Source organism: Mesoplodon bidens, assembly GCF_964165515.1.
Source record: "Mesoplodon bidens genome assembly, chromosome: 2".
NCBI lineage: Eukaryota > Metazoa > Chordata > Mammalia > Artiodactyla > Ziphiidae > Mesoplodon > Mesoplodon bidens.
Genome location: NC_138177.1, coordinates 136,046,876 through 136,069,335, shown reverse-complemented (window position 1 = coordinate 136,069,335; position 22,460 = coordinate 136,046,876). Strand labels below are relative to the sequence as shown.

The 22,460-nt window shown below is 44.9% G+C and overlaps 1 protein-coding gene across 9 annotated transcripts in view; it reads left to right on the top strand.

The window, feature by feature from the left end:
- FGGY (FGGY carbohydrate kinase domain containing) overlaps positions 1–22,460 on the top strand; it is a 426,675-nt gene that overhangs the window by 231,074 nt on the left and 173,141 nt on the right. For 7 of the 9 annotated variants that reach the window (XR_014015075.1, XM_081224383.1, XM_081224384.1 and 4 more), the window contains one exon: positions 12,076–12,179. Coding sequence is in view for 8 of the 9 variants with exons in the window: in XM_081224383.1 (XP_081080509.1) it covers positions 12,076–12,179 (104 nt within the window). In the remaining variant the exon portion in view is untranslated. Of the gene's footprint in view, positions 1–10,795; positions 10,877–11,568; positions 11,661–12,075; positions 12,180–22,460 lie in introns of those variants that run through there. The other 2 variants (XM_081224385.1, XM_081224386.1) reach the window with 2 other exon arrangements.

Here is a 22,460-nt window from a genome sequence, read left to right as displayed (position 1 = left end):
GGTTTTCTTTTCTTCCCGCTATTATAGTTTAAGTTTTATCCTGACAAATTCCAGGACCCTAGTCAAATTCTTTTTCTTTTTTAATGAAATTTGGTTGCATTACTTGATTGATAATAGCCCAAATGGACTCAGGCCACACAGCACCATAGAAAGAGGATGGTATGAAGACGGAAAGAACACCTGTGGACCTGCCAGAATTTAGTCTGTAGGTTGGCACGTAGATACCAGGATGTGGGGAGGATGTGGATGATGAGGAGGACCAGCAAGCTTTGGGGCACTGTGCCCAGTGACAGCATAACAGGTGTGCCAGGGTGACGCAAGGTTGGAAGGCCCGGCAGGTGGAAGCTGTTTCATGTTGTCTGTTCGGTTGCTGCCTCTGGTCTACGCTGCAGGTGGCCTTGGGAGTCATCTCTCCAAAGAGCCCACAAGGAGATGCGCTGACATGGACACACTCCAGAGGTTTGCCCAGAGGTGCTTCGAGAAGATGGACTGAGTGTTATTTTTTAAATCACTCAAGAGTTCTTCCCTTTGGAATACAGAATTTAGAAAGAGAGCAAAGGAAGAGTGAGAAATAATATGAGTATACAGCATATATCCAACGGAAGTGTTGGATACCAAAAACACTGCCCAAGAATACCCACAACTCCAGTTCTACAGTCTCATGGTTGGAAAACATGATCTCCAGAGCCAGACTGCCGGAATTCCTATTCCACACCATCACCTGCTCTCTGTGATCAAGGGTCAGTGACTTACCTGCTGGCTCTCAGGTTCTCATCTCCAAGATGGGCCTCATAACAGTGATTGTGAGGATCCAATACCACGGTAATTTCCATAAAGCACTTAGAAGAGCTCCCTACATATGTATTAACTGTTAGGATGATGGTGATGTAGAGAAGACCTAAGGCTTTTGAGGTAGGCTGCAGCAGGACCCAAGGTGAGTGGCCACAGCCAAGGTGGAAGAGATCTCTGACCATCAGCTCAAAGGGGAAAAAGGTCCTCAGTGGAGAGAAACCTGTTTGGACCCACATGGGGTGAGTCCATTCCTCCTGCTAGAGACTTGCTATGCCCCTGTGACAGCCATGGTTAGGCTGCTGCATACCAGTGTCCTTGGCTCCCAGGAGACTGTAAGCCCTTTGAGGACAGTGATTATATTTTTTCAAGTATTATTTCTCCTGCAGTGCTGAGCACGATGTCTCATGGAGAGTTGTGCTCAGTAAAGGTTTGTCGAATTGGATGCTACTGAACAGAGGAGGGAGAGATTATTATTCGGGGCCTAACATGTGCCAGCACTTTTCTTTCAAAACAAGATTGTATTTTTACATTTTACTTTGAAATCATCCCTTCCCTTTTACAGAGGAGGTACTAGAGGCTCAAGGAACTCCACTCATTTGCCTGAGGTCATGTGGCTGGAAATGACTCTCTGAAATCCAGTGCCCTTTTCAGGCCATTCCCCTGTCCCCCAGGGCCTGGGGGACAGGCACAGAGAAAAGAGAGCAGGGCCTGGCTGGAGAGCAGAGCCCAGGGCTGCTGTCCTGAGAACGCGGGTGTCAGAAGCAGGTGCGTAGGTGGAAAGGGAGGGCTGAATCTTGATCTCTGCTGAAGCAGCAATGTCGTTTCAACAACAGTTTTTGAAAAATGCCAACGTATTCCTGTGGGATTTGCTGTAATTCATTTTTGCTCTCGTCTTCCACACTATTTATTTACCTAAGCCTTTGTTCTCTTTGAAACTATTTGAGCCACATGTCATTCATTGTGTTAAAACCCTGGGCCCTTTATCCTGCTCAGGTTTTTTTTTCCTCTCTCCAGCTGCTCTGCATAGCACTTAATTCTCTGACTCTCTGGCCTGACTCTTATCCGGCAGTAGGTCGCCTTACACTCCCACCCCCATTCTCCCAGGAATGGGGGCCAGGAAAGGAGGATCCAGCTTCAGACTCTGTTTTTCTTTTCTGTCTCCTTGTTGTCTAAAGCATGAGGCAAGGTTAGATCAATCAGTCTAGGTGTGGTGAAGCCCCGTGACCCTCCCCAGGGGAAATCCTAGCCCCATAGCAGCTTGGCTGGTTTTGGCTCTGAGAGTGAATTCCAGGCTTTGAAGAATCTGTCAATGTTCAACTAACCCCACAAAACCTCTGGAAGTTTTTGATGGAACCGAAACTCACACCAACGGAGGAGGCCCTGAGCGTGGCATCAGAGGCTGGGGAGAGAGAGAGAGCCAGGGAGCCATCTAAGATCTTTTCCTCTGAAATTTCAGGCCTCTTCCCCGGGTTCAGGTGTCCTAAAGAGTCTGTCTGAGCAAGTCCCATCTCCCCTTAGCATTTTCCTGAAGCCTCTCACTGGCCTGCTCTGTGTCTTTAAGGGGATTGTCAGGGTGTCTAATGCCTTTCTCACCTGCAAGGAACCTTCGGATAATTTTACAAACGAGACCATTTGTCTAGGGGCAAGAAAAGATTGCCGAAGGAAACCTAGTCCTGCTGTCCCCTGGGAGAAGTTGGATACTGATATTTATTTAGCAGTTCTTCTGTTTTGCCGTATGTGTAGGGTGACCACGTATTACAGCTTGCTCAGAACTTGGTTTGGTGCTTCCTGGGACACTGGGAGTACAGTACTAAAAGCAGGAGTAATGACCCTGTAAAAGTCTCACCTCACACCTGAGAAAAAAAAGGTGAGTTAGCATAAGGCAGGCTACACAGCACACTTGGGGTGGACCTGGGAATCCAGTACTATAAATTGTCTGACTTCAAGCCCTGAGCTTTGTCCAACCACGTTCTTCAGGATACAAGGTTGCATCTCCATCAGACTGCAGCCCAGCAGCTCGCATCATCTATTTCTCTCTCCTGTGTCTTTGTTTAACTGTCTCTTTTGTCTCCAGGGCTACCTGAACTGCCTTTCCTTTGCTATCCCCTTCCCCTGCTGACTGAGGAAGCTCCTGTCTCACCTCCTTCAGGAAGCCCTTCCTGACCATCCAAACTAGGTCAGGGGTCCTGGCTCCACGCTTTCATTAGTCATATTCAGCTCTGAGTCACTGGTTGTTCCATACTGTCTTTTTCTTTTTTTTTTTTGGCTGTGCTGGGTTTTCTTTGCTGTGTGCGGGCTTTCTCTAGTTGCAGCGAGCGGGGGCTACTCTTCACTGAGGTGTGTGGGTGCATGGGCTCAGTAGTTGTGGCTTGCGGGCTCTAGAGCGCAGGCTCAGTAGTTGCGGCACACAGGCTTAGTTGCTCTGTGACATGTGGGATCTTCCAGGACCAGGGCTCGAACCTGTGTCCCCTGCATTGGCAGGCGGATTCTTAACCACTGTGCCACCAGGGAAGTCCCTCCATACTGTCTTTTTTTTTTTTTTTTTTTTTTTTTTTGCGGTACACGGGCCTCTCACTGTTGTGGCCTCTCCCGTTGCGGAGCACAGGCTCTGGACGCACAGGCTCAGTGGCCATGGCTCACGGGCCCAGCCACTCCGTGGCATGTGGGATCCTTCTGGACCAGAGCACGAACCCGTGTCCCCTGCATCGGCAGGTGGACTGTCAACCACTGCGCCACCAGGGAAGCCCCATACTGTCTTATAAGTGTCTGCCTGTATAGCTTTCCACCACTCCTAGACTAGGATCTTGTAGAATAAAAGGAAACAACTTTCATCTTTAGAGTTCTAGCTCCTCACACAGTGCCTGGCTTATAATTGGGGGTCAATAAATAGCTGGTGAATTAATTAATTTATAAAACATCAGAAGACAACTGTGTGATTTAGAGTCACAGTTTGAGATCTATGTAAGGATTTATTCCATAAGATAGCTTTGTGGTACTTGGACCAGTTCTCTTATTTTAATTTTTTTTTATAGTGCTGCAATGAACATTGGGGTGCATGTGTCTTTTTTTAATTTTTAATTTTAGAAAGTAAGTAATTTTTTGTGAGTTAACTTGGCTGTTTAGATTGACTTTCAACTTGACCCTTTACCATGTCTAATGCCTGCGAGTGAAAAATTGTCTTTTATGAGGTCACAGGTGAGAATGTCCAAGTAATCTAGAGGCTGTGTTGAGGTTAGGAAGAAAGGAATTTCTGAAATCAAGGTTTTGCTTTGTCTTTACTGTGGATTTTGCTAGTGTTCTCTGAGTCTCAGATTTCCAAGTTATTACCTATTAGCCTACCTTTGAGATTCAATCTTTCTGGGTAGAAGGGAGGAACAGAGTAGTGAGACCCAGTTATCTGAGGGTTTAGGCTTTGTTCTCTGGCCCTCCCAAAGCTCTTGTATTGATGTCTGATGGGTGCAAGTCATGGATGAGTGTAGCACTTAGACAGAAATGACATTTGCCATCACCAAATTGAATTGCAGGATGAATGGTGCTACATGTTATCATGGCTTCAGGGATATAAACTGCTTTTGGTTTACTATCAACAATGTTTAAAATGTTAGCCTGGATCATTCCTACTACCTGTTACCCCATTTTCTTTATTCCCCTGAGCCCCCCATTATACTGTCATCAGTTGTATACTCAAGGACAGAAAACAAATGTTCCAGTCAGTCTAAGTAAGCCCAAATCCCTCTGGCAAAGCACGCACCATGCTAAGAGGGAATGCCTGAACTGTCAGGCCAAGCTCTGCTCTTAACACCAAAGACAGAGTGGTCAAGTAATGACAAAAATGGCACAACTATATGGAGTAAACTATGATCCAGGTACCATTCTCCTCACCTCATCTTCACAATAGCCCTATGAGCTACATTCTATCATCATTCCGATTTTATAGATGAAGGAACTGAGGCCCAAGAAGGTTAAGTGGCTTAAGACTTGCAGCTTGCAGATTTGAAGTCAGGCAGTCTAATTCTAGAGCCCTCTTTGTTCACCATTATGCCCTAAATAGTGCAAATATCTAGTAAAGTCTGTTCGCATCTCATTTACACCAAGACCTTCCCTATTATGTTTCCAGTTCTGTGGTGGGGTGGAGTGTAGGGGACAGGGATGGTGGCAGTGTCAAGGAGTGTAAAATTTCTTTGTAGACTTTTTACTTAGGATTTTTTAAAAAGGTAAACCTGGGCCTCCCTGGTGGCGCAGTGGTTGAGAGTCCGCCTGCCGATGCAGGGGATACGGGTTCGTGCCCCGGTCTGGGAGGATCCCATGTGCCGCGGAGCGGCTGGGCCCGTGAGCCATGGCCACTGGGCCTGCGCATCCGGAGCCTGTGCTCCGCAACGGGAGAGGCCACAGCAGTGAGAGGCCCGCATACCGCAAAAAGAAAAAAAAAAAAAAAAAAAAAGGTAAACCTACTTTAGGATTTAGGTTGGATGCATTCTAAATGGCATTTCTTTCAAAGCCAAGGTGATGCTTCATTAAACGCTGGGATCACAGAAATCGTTTCAGCTGTTTCACTCCCTTTCATTTGTTAGGATTGAGATGAACCCTTTGGGCTTGCTTTAGTGGATTATAACAATAAATCCTGAAAGAGATCTGAGTTCAGCTCTGCTGTTTGTGAGTGCTTAGAATTCTTATAAGTGGTTGTAAAGAAGGGAACTAGTTTCTGTAGCTCCATGAGATTTAAAGTTGGGTGGATCTGCGTGTGACACCGTCCTCCCCACTGTAACTCTGGGAGACCTTGGACAAGTTCCTTGAACAACTTTTGGTCTCATTTTCGGAATTAGTAAAACAGTGTGATAATAACTACCTCTCAAGCTTGTTATAAGAATTTAATACAACAATATGTGTAAAGTGTGAGGCACAAAGCAATCTTTCAATAATCAGAAGGACCATAGGACCTTTACTCTTTACCAGTGATTTTGACAATTCTAAACAAGGTGTGTTGTGAGTCTCCAGTAAGAGTTTTACCGTCACCCATGAGTTGTCCCTCAAAACTCTTCAGTGTCTTTCACTGTTAGGCATGTTTAAGACATGGAGTATTTGCCCGTGATTAAATCTCCTACCTTATCTAGAAAATGTCTTGTGTTTTCCTAGTACATGCCTTGTGCCACACACATTCATTCCTTTGTTCAACAACAACGACAAGAATTGGTGAGTCTGCCCTGGCCTCCGTCAGCTCACAGTATGGTAGAAGGAGACAGCTGTGCAAACAAATATGTTACAGATACAATGATAGAATCTGTACCATATCAGAGGGTGGGACATAAGGAAAGAGGCCTGGCCAGTTCTCTCTGGCTGGGGTGCCCAGGGGGATGGGGGAAGACACGGTCAGGAAAGGCTTCTGATGAAAGAGCTGGGCCTTCACCATGGAGTCCGTGTTCCCCAGGGAGATTGTTTGGGGATGGAGTGTACTGTGGAAAGAACATTCTAAGAAGAAGGAAGAACATGAGGAAATGTTCAGTGGCCTGGCCGAGCAAGGCCCATTCAGGAATAAGTAGGAAGTCTCTACACTTATGCCAAGCACTCCTGTAGGTCCCGGATTTCATAGTCCCATTTACTGAGTACTGGTAGGTCCCACATACATCTCACTGAATCCCTACAGCAATTTTTTAAAGTAAGTGTTGTTATCCAGAATCTTCAGATATGGAAGGTGAGGTTCTAGAGATAAAGGCATTTGCCCAAGGACATGTCAGTGGGGTTTGAGCCTAAGTCTGAAGACAATAATAGCAACAGTAATAAAAACAGCAAGGATTCCTGTAGTGCTAGGCACACTCTAACCAGCACTGTCCTATACAGCACCCACTAGCCACATGTGCCTACTGAAATTAATTAAAGTGGAAAATTCAGTTCCTCGGTTGCACTAGCCACATTTCAAGGGCTCAGTTGCCACCTGTGTCTGCTGACTGCTCTATTGGAACACGCAGATAGAGAACATTTCCATCATCTCAGAATGTTCTCAGGACAGCATTGGTCTAAGCACTTTACATATGTTAACACATTTCATCCTTATATAACAGTCCTATGAGGAGGATACTGTTATTCAAATTGTACAGATGTGAAAACTGAGGCATCAAGGAGATAAGAAACTTAACCAAGGGCCCGTGATGAATGAGTCCAGGTTTTTAAGCACAGCAGTTCAATGCCAAACCCATATATTATTTTCTATATAAAATGAATGAATATTAGTCAAAGAATAAACTCAGTATCTTCTTGTGTAGAGACTGGGGTTTGGTCCTCTTCAGAGAAAAGGCCTTTGATATGATTCTTACCATTCCGGGAGCTTACAGTTGTTGAAGCAGGCTTTGCATACGTGAGGCTTTGCATACATGAGGCTCCAGAGAGCCTTCTCCCCAGGGACCCTATAAACCTCTAGGCCAGCTTAGTCAAACAACTCATTTGATGCAATTTATCCATCATTTCATTCCTCCAAACGGCTGATTCAAGAGTCTTAGGTAATGTTCGAAATCCTTCGTGTCCTTTTTTCCTTCAGAGAGGGTATCTGGGGTTGTTATTTTAAGAGCACCTTTTTGAAGATACCAATGCATCCAAAGCAGACCTTTTTTATTTTTCAAACATAGGGAAAAAACTTCAGACTAGGAGACTAAAAATCCCAGTTTGAGCCCTGCTTCTGCCTCCAAGTAGCTAAATAAACTTGAGTAAGTTACTTTACCTCTCTGAAATTCAGTTTCTTCAACTGTGATCTCAAAATAAAATAACACATAGGATTTTTTTAAAGCTACATGAACGGTACAGTGTTTAAGGATGCTTTGCAAGCTATAAAGTACTTTTTATAGCTATAAAGTATGAGATAATTATAGCACAAATGCTAGAGCTTGGGATGTTTTTCTTCTATATAACCTTTTAAAGTTTTCAAAGCAGTTGTGGCTTGATAAATTACAGGATAACCCACTCTTAATCATAACATTTGCAAAATCTCTTTCTTCTTTGACATAAATAGATATTCAATAAATGTTTGGCTGGAAGGATGGATGATTGGTAGATGGGGCAGAGAGAGGGAGATAGCACATAAAGGAAAAGAAGTTTTAATTTTTTCTTTTAATTTTGTGCTTTTAAAACATGTTCCTTGATAGGAACTGTGTTCCTGTATATGTGGAAGGGGAGGAGTCATTAAATAAAAGGCCCTGAATTGATTCATTGACTCAGTATGCTTGTTTTTCTACTGTTTGTTTTTCATTCAACAAAAAATTTACTAAGCAACTACCATTAGCTGGTCATTGTGCAAGTTTCAGGGAAAACCCAGTTGAACATCTCACAATTTTATTTATTTTTGGTGCCTATTTCTTCAGCTGCTAATTTTGCCCTTTAAACTTTCTGAGGAATGCTGAATTCACTGACACATGAACAGTCATGTGAAGGGTCCCAGCAGTGCTGAGGGCTGCGCTTATCAAAACCCCGTCTTAGGAATTGTTTCCTGATGTACACGTGAGGCCCATGATCCCTCTATGGATTGTGAAATGTGTTTATGCAGAAAGGAGAAAGCTCCTCCTCCCCTTTGTTGCTTTCCCTACTTTGGGCCTCTTTTCCCCGGGTCGGCCCCTCCGCACTCTATGTGGCCAAAGGAAAAATGAGATATGTCAGGGCTGGGATTCATGTGGTCTCACAGAGGCATCAGCCCTGCACCGCTCTTGGACCAGATCAGTTAGGCAGAGTGCAGAGAACCTCTCTGGAGGGGAAATTGGGCAAGACCTGCCTCTCACCAGTGCTGTACCAGCCTGGCCTGAGGTTTTCTAAGTCTCCTCAGGACTTGAGAATATAGGACCTTGGGAGGGTTTTTTTTTCCTGCCCTCCTATTTCCAGGCAAGGAGACAGTGGACTTGGTATTTAAAAAGAATCACTGTGTATATTATGTACTGAAAATGGCTGGAAAAGAACCTCAATTTGTGATCCAATTCTCTCTTTGTGGATGTGAGGGAGCAGTTTAGACTTTCAGGTGGTTTGTGGCAGAATCAGGGCTCAAACCCAGATCTTCATAAACCCACGGCTCTTGCTAAATGTTCCCTGGGGAACTGACACTTCCAAATATATTTCCTTTATATAAGACAAGTATCACTTCATAAAGTGAGGGATTCTAGAAAGAACATGGGTTTTAGGGTCAGACAGAACAAGGTCAAGGTGCCATATCCTGGCACTGGTCTTACATCTCTGTGACCTTGGGCAAGTTACTTTGCTTCTTCTGTGTATGTCGAAGGGAAGAAAGAATATTTATATTTCGTAGATGTTGCAAAGATTAAATGAGACAATATTTAAAGATTTTAATGCAGTATCCAGCCTATCCTAGCCATCTAACATGTTTTCTAAAAATGTGGGAAGAATACAACTGTCTCTTGAGAAAGAGTTCAGACAATATTGATAATATTGATGGTGATAGTGATGGTGGTAGTAGTGACATAGCAACCATTAATTAATCATTTAATTTTAAACATTCCCTCTGTATCAGAGCTACCATGTGATATTGTTATCTTCTTCATTTTATAGCAGGTCTTTCTATCTTCAAATTCCGTGCTTTTTTCATTGTAACACGCTTGTTCCCAGATTTTAAGCCAGGTAATATCAACAATGAATCTGCTAACCAGAGAAGAAACAAAGAAATATTTTCCACAAATTTCTTTTTTCCCATGTTTAACCCCCTTTCAGGATTGAAGTACCCTGTAAGATAAACTTTGTCCATGCTTTACATACGTGGGACCAATAAAGGCAGTCACCATCAGGAATTCCTTGAACTTACTTATAACACCGTGGACCCGCAATGGCCAGCCCCTTTTCTGTCAAGGATCTTAGGCTCAATATATTTAAGGCCACAATATTTTGAGATATGCAGATGAGTAAACATCGTCCACCTGGTTATTGGGTTTTTATCTTAGAGGGAAAACCTGAGACCCAGCAGTTCGGAATCAGACTACGTGGATGTGATTCCCAGCCCTGCTTCTGGTGAGCTGTGTGACCTTGGTTCAGTAACTTCTCATTTCTAAGCTTCAGTTTCCTCCTGTGTAAAAGGAGGATAATAATAACAGCAATCACATTCAGTGGTTGTAAGAATTAAATGAGACATGCAGAGAGAGAGCATGCAAATAGAGCTCAATTAAAATTATCTCATATCTAGGGTTTCTTCCTGTTCGAAAGCCTTTGTGCCCTGGGTGGGGAAATTTATCACCCAGGATTTCCCAAAAAATGTAAAGCACTCTAAGTACATAGAAAAGAGGGAATTTAATACACAAAAATGGTGACCCAGTTATGAAGGAGCCGTGAAGGGCTATATTCCCTGTGAAGCAAGCCAGGGGTCAGCAGAATGGAAGCTACTGCCACCCCTATAGCTGGAGGAACATAGGAGGAGGTTGTGTGACCAGAGACGAGGGGCGGTGTGAACACAGACCAAGTGGGAGCATTGGTGGCCCTGTCAACAGAGCTGAAATCATGGAGGAGACGCAGACACCTGACACGGGGGAAGCGGGGGAGATGCACTCTGGCTCTCCAGTGCCTTCAGCCCTCAGACCTCCTGGCAGGGCTGACCTGGTGTCTGGGAACCATGGGCTGCAGGGGCAGCCCCACGATGCCGAGCAGAGCAGGGGACTTGGTGAAAACTTCAGGTTGCTTCCATGTCTTGGCTCTTGTAAGTAGTGCTACAATGAACACTGGGGTCCATGTATCCTTTCAGATTATGGTTTTCTCCAGATATATGCCCAGGAGCGGGATTGCTGGGTCATATGGTAGTTCTATGTTTAGTTTTTAAAGAGTCTCCATACTGTTCTCCATAGTGGCTGTAGGCCCTGCAGTTTTTCTTGTCCCATCCTGATCCCTGCATTGAAATGCTCCATCTAGGCTTCTCCCTCCCTCCCACAGGACCGTGAGCATCCCGAGGACAGGGACTGTCATCTTATCCTCACAGCGTCAAGCACTAGTACTTTCACTTTCTACTCTATGCTGGCCACTGTGGTCGATGCTGGGGGACTAAGCACGTGGGCGAGACAGTGCCAGCTTCCTGCAGCTTTTATGATCAAAGGAGAGGCAGACGGGCTGTGGTAATTCTGTAAGTTACCAGTGTCTTGTATGCTAGCTAAGCCCAAGGGGGACTGGGAGCTGCGTCTTTCCTGGAGGAACAGGGAAGCCTTCCGAGGAAGTAATATTTGAGTTAGGAAGGAATTGGAGTTCACCTGGCAAAGAGGTTGGGGAATGGCATTTCAGGCAGAGGGCAGAGCGAATGCAAAGGTCTGGAGGTGGGAAGGAGCACTGAGGATTGGAGATGGAGAGCGGGGAGGCACATCCCGAAGCCCATGGAGCCGGAGGGAGCTGTTCTCTCCCGCATCCGGCCTCTGTGCTCTGCCCTGATGCTTCCCACCTCCTGCCTGTGTCCTAGCTGGGAATGTTTGCATGTCTTCGGCTCCCACATCACACCCAGTATATCGTTTTATGTGTACAAAGTGCTCGTTGGATATTTGGGTAAGTGGCAGACGACTCAAGGCTCTAAATGGTCTCTCTAACTCTCCCCTCGCATTTATAACTTCACTTGCCCAGCAAATATCAAGGAACACAATCTGTGTGGAGAAGCAGCCTGAGCTTATACCATTTATGGGAAACTCTCTGCCACCTGGCATTCTTTCAACAGAAACTCACTGTCAGTCACTCTATCCTTTATACCGAGAGTTCTGGGATGAGTAGTACTAAGAATGGTGAGCCAGAGATGCCGAGAAGATCCGGTCATCAGACGATTCTTTTGCCTTCGTTGAGATTGAAATGTGTTGTGTTAAACCAGATTCCCTTCAGCCCTGCTGCGTACTAGCAGTGTGACCTTGCACGGGTCACTCCATCCATAGGTGGGCCTTCCTTCCTCCACTGATGTGTGGGGTTAATAATATCAACTTGACAGGCTTAATATAAAATGAGACTATATATATATATATATATAAATATTCAGCATGGCTCCTGGTAGTTCGAGAGCAAAAATCACTGATGGCTGTTGCTTTTATTATTCTAATTACAGTTACTATCATTATTGCAATGTTCGAGGCTGTACACTGAGGAGAGTAAAACAAAAGCAGAACATGTTTCCCTGTTCCCCTGGCAGGCCAGTTATGCTCTTTTGGTTTCTGTTTGAGACTGGCCTACAGATGGAATGCTTTCTCAGTGTTGTTTGGTATAAAAAAAAAAAGAGTATTTTATGTTTGTTTTAGTTTTCTTTCCTTCTTATTTTTTTTTAAGAGGATTTTGTTTTGTTTTGGTTTCTCACAGGAGTGATTGGAGCAGATGTGAGGGGGCATGGCCTCGCCTGTGAGGGACAGCCGGTGACGTCACGGCTGGCTATCATCTGTGGAACATCTTCTTGTCACATGGGGGTGAGTCTGCCCAGCAAGCGAGCGAGGGCGGGGCTACCACACTCCAGGGAGGACGGCCCGGCCAGGGAGGAGATTTGAGCTGTTGGCCCCTCCTCACCTCAGTTCCTTCCCTTCCTGCCCCCCCCACCCCCGCGCTGTGTCTAGCCGAAAGCTCAGCCCTCCTTCCAACAGCCTTGCTTAGATTTGCCAGATCTTTTTCCAGGGGCCAAATTCTTAAAAAGTGTGAAAAGGGTTGAGTCTGCCTTTGACATCACCCTGGCCAGAGAGCCGAGGCGGAAGGGGTGAAATCGGATCCAGAGATGGCCAAACCTCGCTCCCAGACGATCTGTCCCTAATGGGTAGCTGAGTCTTCTCTGCACAGGGGTGTCTATTTTCCTTGGCCGCTGAGCTCTCTCTCAATCAATATAAATCCATCTCCCTGGGAGCAGTCTGATGATGTATAGAATTAGGCTGCATATCATGACTTCAAAAGAACACTGATAAGCAATTTTCACTTTGTTAATTTTTCTTCATGAATTAGTGGAAAGGCTTTCTCCAAGATTGCAGTTAAAATTTAGTGCCTGCCCTAAAATTTATATCTTCTTTAAATGCATGAGTCTGAAAGCATTCCATTTCGATAAGTACCCATTTCTACCATATTTTTATTTAAAAGTCGTTACTCTGTTAAACTAAGATGGACGATGGACGACTCCTTGGATTTTTCCCAGATGAGTAAAATAGAGGGGAGGATGGGGGAGGAGGAGGAAGGCAAATGGGAGAGTAGCGGGGACATGCGTAAGGATTAGAGTGGGATCTGGGATACAGTCCAGGGCAGAATCTCTATGACGATGGCGGGACTTGTGAGCCATGAGAAACTGTGTTTAGTTACCGTGGGGACCAATGAGCCTTTTGTACCATGAAATATTTTGGTTGAGTAAATATTGATACCTTTACTTATCCAGTGATCCTCTGCTCTTGTGTCCGGGGCTGTGCTAAATCCTGGGGACGTAGGGATGACATAGGGCCTCCCATTGGTGAGATAGATGATGACAGGTATTACGGTACAAGGCCTCACAGTATAGATTCAGACTGAACTCGAGATACTGAGCATCTAGTATATGCAAGGCATGGTGGCAGGGGTTCTCACACGTTTCATAAAGATGATGGGGCCGCCCGACTGGTTTCCAGTCCCAGTTCCTCCACTTCCTAAGGATGGGCCCTCAAGCAAGGCACTTAATCCCTCTGGGCCCCAGATTCCTCATCTGTGAGATGTGGAGAGTTATAGTACCTGTCTCATAGTATTGCGAGGATGGATCGAGGTGACATTGCCAGGGTTAGCTCTCCGTCACTTGCACCGGTGTTGCTGGGAATAAGGGACACCGTGGCTGCCTGGGGAGGGTCCAGGATTAGGGACAACCTCCTAAAGGGACAGTAGTGCTGGACTTCTTGCACCCCCTCCAAACAAAATTTCCTTCTGTTTGTTTCCGTGGATGAACTCTTAGATGGAACTTCTTTAAGTTTAAAAGCCCTGGCCTCTTTCTTCCCCTCAGCAGCCCTATTGTAAGGCTTGGCTGTCACTGAAGGGAGAGATCTACGGAGGCCTAAGGCCGCCTTGAGCAGGAGGTGCCCACCCGGGCAGTCAGCCCTTATCTCCCCCGACATGAATCTACACTTGCTAGCTTGTCTTCACTGAACACTGTTTTAAACCTATTTAAATCACCTCCCATTTTCACAGGGACACATCTGATCTGGTTTCTCCTGTAAGGCCTAAATTTCAGGCATTTTTACCCCACTCAGTTTGGATTTATGAGCAAAAGCAAATCCATATGAATGTGAGTCTGTGACATCCCCATGTCTCAGTTTCCTGGTCTCTTAATGAAAATGATGCTGGCTTGTTGTACAGCATCCATTTTAGAAATTAAGCAACTAAGGCCTAGAAAAGGCCAATAATTTTCCCAAGGTCACCAAGCTATTCAGCTGGAGCTGAAAACTCAGGTCCAGCTCTGAGTCCCAAGTGCATCCCCCTCAGTGCCTTACTGTGTTGTGCATGATTATGATGTGTCCGTACAGGAGTGGAGAGAGCGTGGGCTTCAGAGTCAGACGGGTGTAGGTTTGGACATCTGCTTATGTACTCTTTGGCCCTGTGACCTAAGGTGAGCTACTTAAGTTCTCTGGGCCTCAGATTCTTCATCCGTCACACTGAGGGTGAGGATGCCAGTCTTATGGGGTTTCTGGGTAACATGAATTATGTACCTACATCCGTAATACATAGTAGACACTCAGAAATTGTGGGGATTCTTATTACACTTTCCTAGTGATATAAAAGGCTCACATGAAGCAACTGTTGGGCTTTAACGAGTTTGATGGGCAGCTGCAGTTGGTTGCAATGAATGAAGGCCATAAAATGCCAGTTCATTGTGGTTGTGTCGTGCTGGAAATAAAGTCCCCACTCCCACCCCGCTTTGTACTTGGGAGTGGGAAGGGACCTTCTGGGCCGAGGGGATTAATCATCAGCTTTAACGTTATGTGGTGAGGGCGAGACTGTGGTCATGCTGGCGTCGGAAAATGCCTTTGATCTGGCTCAGGTGCTGGACACCCAGCAAGCCAACAACAGTAACACCTCTGTGAGGTCTAGGAGAGGTGCAGGTCTGAGGAAACGCTCCCAGGGAGACTCAAGGACCCTCTTTGTTGTGGTTCTGGCAAATAAAACCACCAACTGTCAGGAAAAGTTCACCGAACAGAACACAGGGACCAGAGGGGTCTGTGGGCTTTTCAAAAAAGTGACTTCCAACTTGGTCTGAAGGATTCTCTTTCTTCCTGTCTGCTCACTGCTGATGTTTCTAATTCTGTAGGTTGATTGGGTCAAAATTCCCAGGAATATTTTGTATTTGATCTTGGTTGCTTCTTTCTAGTTTGCCTAGAATGAAGGAATGAAGGAATGTAACAGAGTATTAGTACTTAGGAGTTGCCTTCCTTCACATCCCTGTTACTTCCAGGAATCTGGAGAAAAAACCTGAGGTTGAACATAAGCTTTACTAATCAGACCTTTGATATTTTACAAGATACAAGTGTGGGCTGCACATTTATCTTCCTCGTAGATGATTTAATTAACAAGGGAAAAAAATACTGTTCTTTTTTTAACTGCATGAAAGCAGAGCTGCTTGTTCAGAGTTAATTACTACCAACTCACCAAAACCCAAGATCATACACAGCAGGGGTGAGCCAGAGGTTGAAAAGTCACAGGGTCAGATGGAGCTGATCCCTGCCATCGCTCCAGCACCCCTTTTCTCAAGCTGTCAAGTCAGGTTGTAACTTGGCAACTTGTCTTTAGTCAGCATGACAGATGGAGAGGGGAACGTGGGGAGGGGGTGGGGAAGACCGAAGAGGTAAGGTTTGAGCAGAACGATAGTTGGTAAGAGCTGGGAATTACATCTGTATCTTAAATCACTCAGAACTGAAGTTTTCTCAAAGTCTTAGATGAATGTAGTCATGGTGGTTCTCTATCATGCAGTGGGTGTGGAATTTCTAAAATAGGCTTTTACGCTGGCTTCACCACTTACTGTGTGAGTTTAGGTAAGATACTTTATCTTTCAGTACCTTAGTGTCTTCATCTATTATATGTGGGCAGTAGTATTTACCCAGAACGTTGTTTTGAGGATTAAATGAGGTAATCTTTGTAAGCAGCTTGGCACTGTACCTAGCACCATATACCAAATATGGTATTATTGTTAAAAATGATTCATTAGGGGCTTCCCTGGTGGCGCGGTGGTTGAGAGTCCGCCTGCCGATGCAGGGGACACGGGTTCGTGCCCCGGTCCGGGAAGATCCCACATGCCGCGGAGTGGCTGGGCCCGTGAGCCATGGCCGCTGAGCCTGCGTGTCCAGAGCCTGTGCTCTGCAACAGGAGAGGCCGCAACAGTGAGAGGCCCACGTACTGCAAAAAAAAAAAAAAAAGATTCATTAAAGCTAGAATGATCCATGTGACAATGGATTTGAATTAAAGACATCAGGATGAACTCAGGTTGAGCTTAATGTAGATTACAGATGGATACATATAGAAATACTTACAGATGTGCAGGTATACAGGTTAGTAAACATACATGTATTTCCTAGCTGTGACAGTGGAGGGGGCCTAGAAACAAGGACACCCTAGCAGATAGTTGCTACAAGCACTCCTGGTGCCCAGATCTTGGTTTCTAATACCATTCTCCAATAAAAGGGTCAGGGCTTCTTGGAGAAATGGTTGATCCTAGGACCAGGGCTGGAAATAGACAAGATGAGCCTAGAGTATCTTGTTGTAGCACCAGAAAGGAAGATAGTGCTCAAAACAAAACAAAGTAAAAACAAACCCCGCCTCCCCCCAGACCCACAAACTGAAGGGATTATCAGGAGCCAACCAAGGGGGCTTCCAGTGGCCAAAACTGTAACAATTTGAGCAGAATAATAAAGTGTATTGGAGTCTAACCCAAAGTGTAACATAAGTATTATGAGTCCATGCTTATATAAATAAATGAACAGAAGAGACAAATCTATCATGCAGAGAATTTATATAGATATTCCCCCCTTAAGGAAGTGGAGCATAACTTCCTATTCCTTCACAGCAAAGGAAACCATAAACAGAATGAAAAGACAACCCACAGAATGGGAGAAAATATTTGCAAATGACGTGATCGACAAGGGATTAGCCTTCGAAATTTACAAACAGCTCCTGCAGCTCAATATCATCAAAACAAACCAATCAAAAAATTGGCAGAAGACCTAAATAGACATTTCTCCAAAGAAGACATACAGCTGGCCAAGAGGCACATGAAAAGATGCTCAACATTGCTAATTATTAGAGAAGTGCAAATCAAAACTACAATGAGATATCACCTCACACCAGTCAAAATGGCTATCATCAAAAAAATCCACAAACAATAACTTCCTATTCCTTAAGCATGAGCTGCACATGGTGACTTCCTTTCAAAGAGGACAGTACAAAAAGGGGGAAAAAGAATAATTTTATAGTGGAGAAATCTGACACACTAACTTCAGCCAGGTTATCAAGGTCAACACCAACAGTGATAAGTCATGTTGATAGTATGTACTGCTGACATAGTGTGAAGAGAATGGCACTTTATCTCTGTTATCTTCCTCCCAAAACCCATAACCACAGTCTAATTAATCATAAGAAAAGCATCAGACAAATTCCATTTGAGGGACATTCTACAAAATACCTGACTGGCACTCTTTGAAACTGTCAAGATCATCAAAAAACAAGGAAAGTCTGAGAAATTATTACAGCCAAGAGGCGCCTAAAGAGATATGTAATGTAGCATCCTGGATGGGATCCTGGAACAGAAGAAAGCTGTTAGGTGAAAACTAAGGAAATCTGAATCAAGTAAGGTCTTTAGTTAATGATATCAATATCTTTCTTTAATTGTGACATATGGACCTAATGTAAGATATTAATGATAGACAAAACTAGGTGTAGGGTCTATGGAACTCTGTACTACCTTCCCAACTCTTCTGTAATCTAAAACTGTTGTAAAATTAAAAGTTTATTTAAAAAAAATATTAAATCATTCACTCATTGCCAAAACATTTTCTTGTATTTGCACGGCCAAATACTAAGGGTATTAAGATAAATAAGGTAGCGTGTCATGCCTGCCTTCATTGAGAACGACAGACAAGAAGGAGATGACTACAGTTCAGAGTGGTAATTTCGATGGTAAGTTTAGGGCTGAATATGGAGAAGGGGACAACTCAAGCTTCCAGTAGACAGGGAAGCTTTCCTCTAGGATGTGCTATTTGTAGGACTGTAGTTTCTCCCCCACACTGGGATGCTATTCCTGCCCAGTTTCAGGCACTAGACCCTGGCCTCACCCTTCTCTTCTTTCTCTTCTGTGTCCACATCACCCACAGCAATACCAGTTTGCTCCTGGGTGGGATGTGGGTATTGCAGGCCCATTGGGAGAGCACCACAGGAAGGGAGAATGTCACAGCTAAGAAGAGTGTGGGCAGGTTTCTCTGTCTTGGACTCTTTAGCAAGTGGCATTGGCAGAGGTCACTGAGAGAGGTGGAGAGGGAAGGGAGTCCATAAGGCACAGATAGGACCACTGTTACACCTCCCAGTGAAAGAGCTGAGCTACTGTGCATGATTCGTCAGGACTCGCTGTTGTCAGCCTCTGGGATCAGTGTTCTCAGGAGTCAGTCTCTCCATACTGAGGCTCGCGCTGGGCCCTGCAACTACATGTATGGAAAACAGACTGTATGCTAGGCATCGATTGGCAAGGAGAGGTTTGATGTGGTTCCATGCGCAGTAAGACAGCTTGTGCATTCAGAAAGCTCAGCGTAGTGCTTCCCCTGGCATTTGAGGCAGTACAGTTCTACACTGTGCTGGACAGAGGATGTTCAGCATCCCTGGTCCAGCCTCAGTCATTATAAGGAGACGTTAGCTGCTACCATCTGTTGAGCACCTACAGTGTACCAGGCACTGTGCTAAATCCTTTATGTCATGTCATCAGTTCAACAATCCTGTGAACTGGGCACCGTTACTCTCCCCATTTCACAAGTGAGGAAACAGAGGCAAAGAGCAGTTAAGTGGGTCACACAGTGTGACACACAGGAAGCGGGGACGCTCGTCTGAGCCCTCTAGGGGACTGACCCTAGAGTCCTTGCTCTTCCCTTTCAGGTACACAGCTTCTCCCAAAGGCCTAGAGGAGAGAGAGAGCAGACTCGATTGGAATATGGGCAGATATTGGTGCATACCGCTCAGAAAAGAAAAGGTTTGAATGACAAACACCTGAGAAGATACTCAACATCATTAGTCACTAGAGAAATGCCAATTCAAACCACAGTGAGATCCACTACATGCTTGTTAGAATGGCTGACATTGTGGTGAAGATGTGGGAAAGTGGAACTTATGTGCTGCTGGTGGGAATGTGAAATGGTACAACCACCGTGGAAAATAGTTGATCAGTTTCTTACAAAGTCAATGTACACCTACCCTGTGATCCAGCTGTTCCACTCATAAAAGCATATGTCTGTACAGAAACTCATAACAGTTTTATTTGTCTTAGCCCCAAACTGGAAACAGCCCAAATGTCTGTCAACAGTGAATAGGTAAAGTGTTGGCCCATCGTTAGAATGGAATACTACTAAGCAGTAAAAGGGAATGAACTATTAATATAAGGTACAACATGGATTAATCTCAAAATAATTATGCTGAGTGGGAGAAGCCAAATAGAAAGAGTACAAACTATGTAATTCCATTTATTAAAAATTCTAGGAAATGCAAACTAATATATAGTGACAGAAAGCAGAATGAGTGGTGGCCTGCACTGGGGCAGTGGGCAGGGTAGGATTACAAATGGGCACAAGGAAACTTTTGGGGGTAATGGATATACTTACCTCGATTATAGTAATGTCTTCACTGGTGGGTGTCTGCTATGTCAAAACTTATCAAAGCAAACGTTTTAAAAATGCGCAGCCTATTGAATGCTAATTATAGCTCAGTAAAGCTTTTTTACTATTAATTAATCAGTTTATTTATTTGGTCCCACCAGGTCTTAGTTGTGGCACATGGGCTCCTTAGCTGGGGCTTGCATGCGAACTCTGAGTTGCGGCACGCATATGGGATCTAGTTCCCTGACCAGGGGTCAGACCCAGGCCCTCTGCATTGGGAGCACTGAGTCTTAACAACTGCGCCACCAGGGAAGTTCCAATAAAGCTTTAAAAAAAAAAAAAAACAGAAAAAATAACAACAATAATAATAGTGTCTGCAATCACTTATATAATGCTTACTGTATTCCAGGCACTGATTTAAATCTATCTCTAAAAATTGTTTGGTCCTCATTTAAAAAATAGTACATAGTAGGTGCTGAATAAAAATACTAGTTGTCACTTCTTTCCTTCTAACCCAAGTTAATTCTCTAGCTACTCTGACATATTTTACTGTTCTGCTCTTTTGATCCCTAGCACAGACCAATAGGTATGGTTATTTGTGTTTTAATGGTAGCAGTTTGTACCTCACATGAAGCTGACTTGCCTAGTGGGTCCACATTAGTGGGTCCATGTCTCCATTGCCCCCCTTGACCCATGCTGTCCAGTTGAGAGCTGGGGCATAATAGATGCTTAGCAACCGTATGTCTGGATTGCTTCCCACCCACGCGCCTCGCTGACAAGTGTGCAAGCGCTTGGATTTTCCTAAGTCTCCTTTCATTCCTTCCCAGTCCACTGGGGCTGTCTTTCAGCATCTTTCTCTGCTGAGTGGGGACCAACTAACTGGGAGAAGCCCCCCATGTCTGAGGTGCTGTCAATCTTGTTTCTCACCCCACCTTACCGGGGGCACCTGCGAGTTCACTCGGCCTCTCTAGGAAGTGAGAGTTTCACTGAACGGCTTCACCTCAGTGGGGCCTGGGAGATATGAACCAGCCACACCTGCCCTCTCTTTCCTCCACCACGCAGTCCTCCAGAACTCTCCATTCGCATCCATCAGCCCCCTTGGGGTGCCCTTGGGGGTAGAACAGGATCCATTCCCAGCAGCTCTTCAGGATGCACTTTGGCTCAGAGTGGATCTGCAGCCTGATCTCTGTTCTGGTGGGAAAAGAGGGTTCAGGAGCCCTAGCGTCTTGGGCTCTAACCAGAGAAAAGCCACCCTCAGACCATGCCGTGTCGTTGGAGCTGCATTCTTTGGGTGATGACTGCAGCAGCTCTGTGTTTCACCCAGGCCCGAGCTAGAGCAGCAAAGGATGCTGTGCATCGTTTCTCACAAGGGAAATGCAAAGGCAAATGCAAACCCCAATGAGACCCACTACACGCTTGTCAGAGTGGCTGAAGTCCGGCAAGGATGGGGAACTGAAACTTTCACACGCTCCTGCTGGGAACGTGAAATGGCACGGCCCCTTTGGAAAATAGTTGAGCAGTTTCTTACAAAGAAACTCTCATACCTACTGTGTGATCCAGCCGGATCCAGCCGTTCCACTCCCATAAAAGCTGGGCAGAGCTGTCTGGTCCCATGTTTCTGGAAGCCCACCAGGAACGCAGCAAAGCCAGGTGTAACACAAGGCCTTTCATAAGGTCAGGAACAAAAGCCTCTGATGAGAGTCTGTCAACTGGCCTGAGCTCAGCTTTCCACAAAAGACGGCAGCTTGCCTGGAAGAATGGTAGAAGCAGAGGAAAAAAACAAAATTAGCAGCAGTAACAATAGCAGCTAATGTTTACTTCATGATTATCATGGGCTAAGAAATGTGCATCTATTATTGTATCTAACCCTCATAATAACCTTATGCAGTTATCAGCATTATCCTCCCATTTTACAGGGACTGAAACTGGGTCTCAGAGAGGCAAAGTACTTACCCAAGTCATATAGCTAGTAAGTCCTAGAGATAGTTTCTAACCCAGGCTGTTTGATTCCAGAGCTCACATTCTCAATTCTTTGCAGAACGATGAGACTGGGGCCATAGCATGGGTTAGTCATGCACACGGGTGTTTTGAAGAAATGGGGTGAAGTGATTACAAGGCAGGTCTTTTCCAAAGACTGGTGAGAACTGCAAAGTGAGGGCTGGATGCAGCTTGACCACAGTGTTCTCATTTTCCCTCCTTCCCAAGTCTTTCAAATCTCTGCCTTTCAAGGGGCCCCCAGTCTAACGATAACAAAAATAAATAGCATCACTTGTCACCATCATCCCCTGGGCGGAGAGTATTTATGAGACTTTTTATTTGTCATCTTCCCTGTTTCTGTGCTGCTTTGTGGTCAAGTACTGAATTAGGCAATTTGAAGACATGTGGCTAACTTCCCAAATCACAGAGATGTTTTGTATTCATTTGGAAGAGCATGAAATGAAAACCACATTGATTTTTTTTTCCCCTTTTTCTATTAACCACTCATCTGCTGTATGGGTGACTGTGATACTGTGGCTGCTGAGGACGACCTATCAGTGATGGAAGTATTTGTGCTCTTCCAGCGAATGAGTGAGGATGAAAAGGAGGCTGAGATGGCCAGGGCAGAGCCCTCGCTAAGTGTCAGATACTGTGCCACGGGCCTCAACACACATCAGCTCATCTAGTTTATTAAACTACATAGTCCCTAACCGAACGAACTTTTTGGCCACCCCAATGCATACATTTAGTTCAGGGGTTTCAGGATTTTCTCCTTGTCGCTTCCCCCTTATTTTTTCATCCCCATCTCCCACTCTCCTTGTGCGCTCCACCAAGGGCCTCTTTTTTCACCTTAATTAGATTTTCATATTATTTTGTCCCCCAGAGCCATCAGAAGTTTGGCATAATATTCTGTTCTTCCACTTAACCAGTGTTAGAACA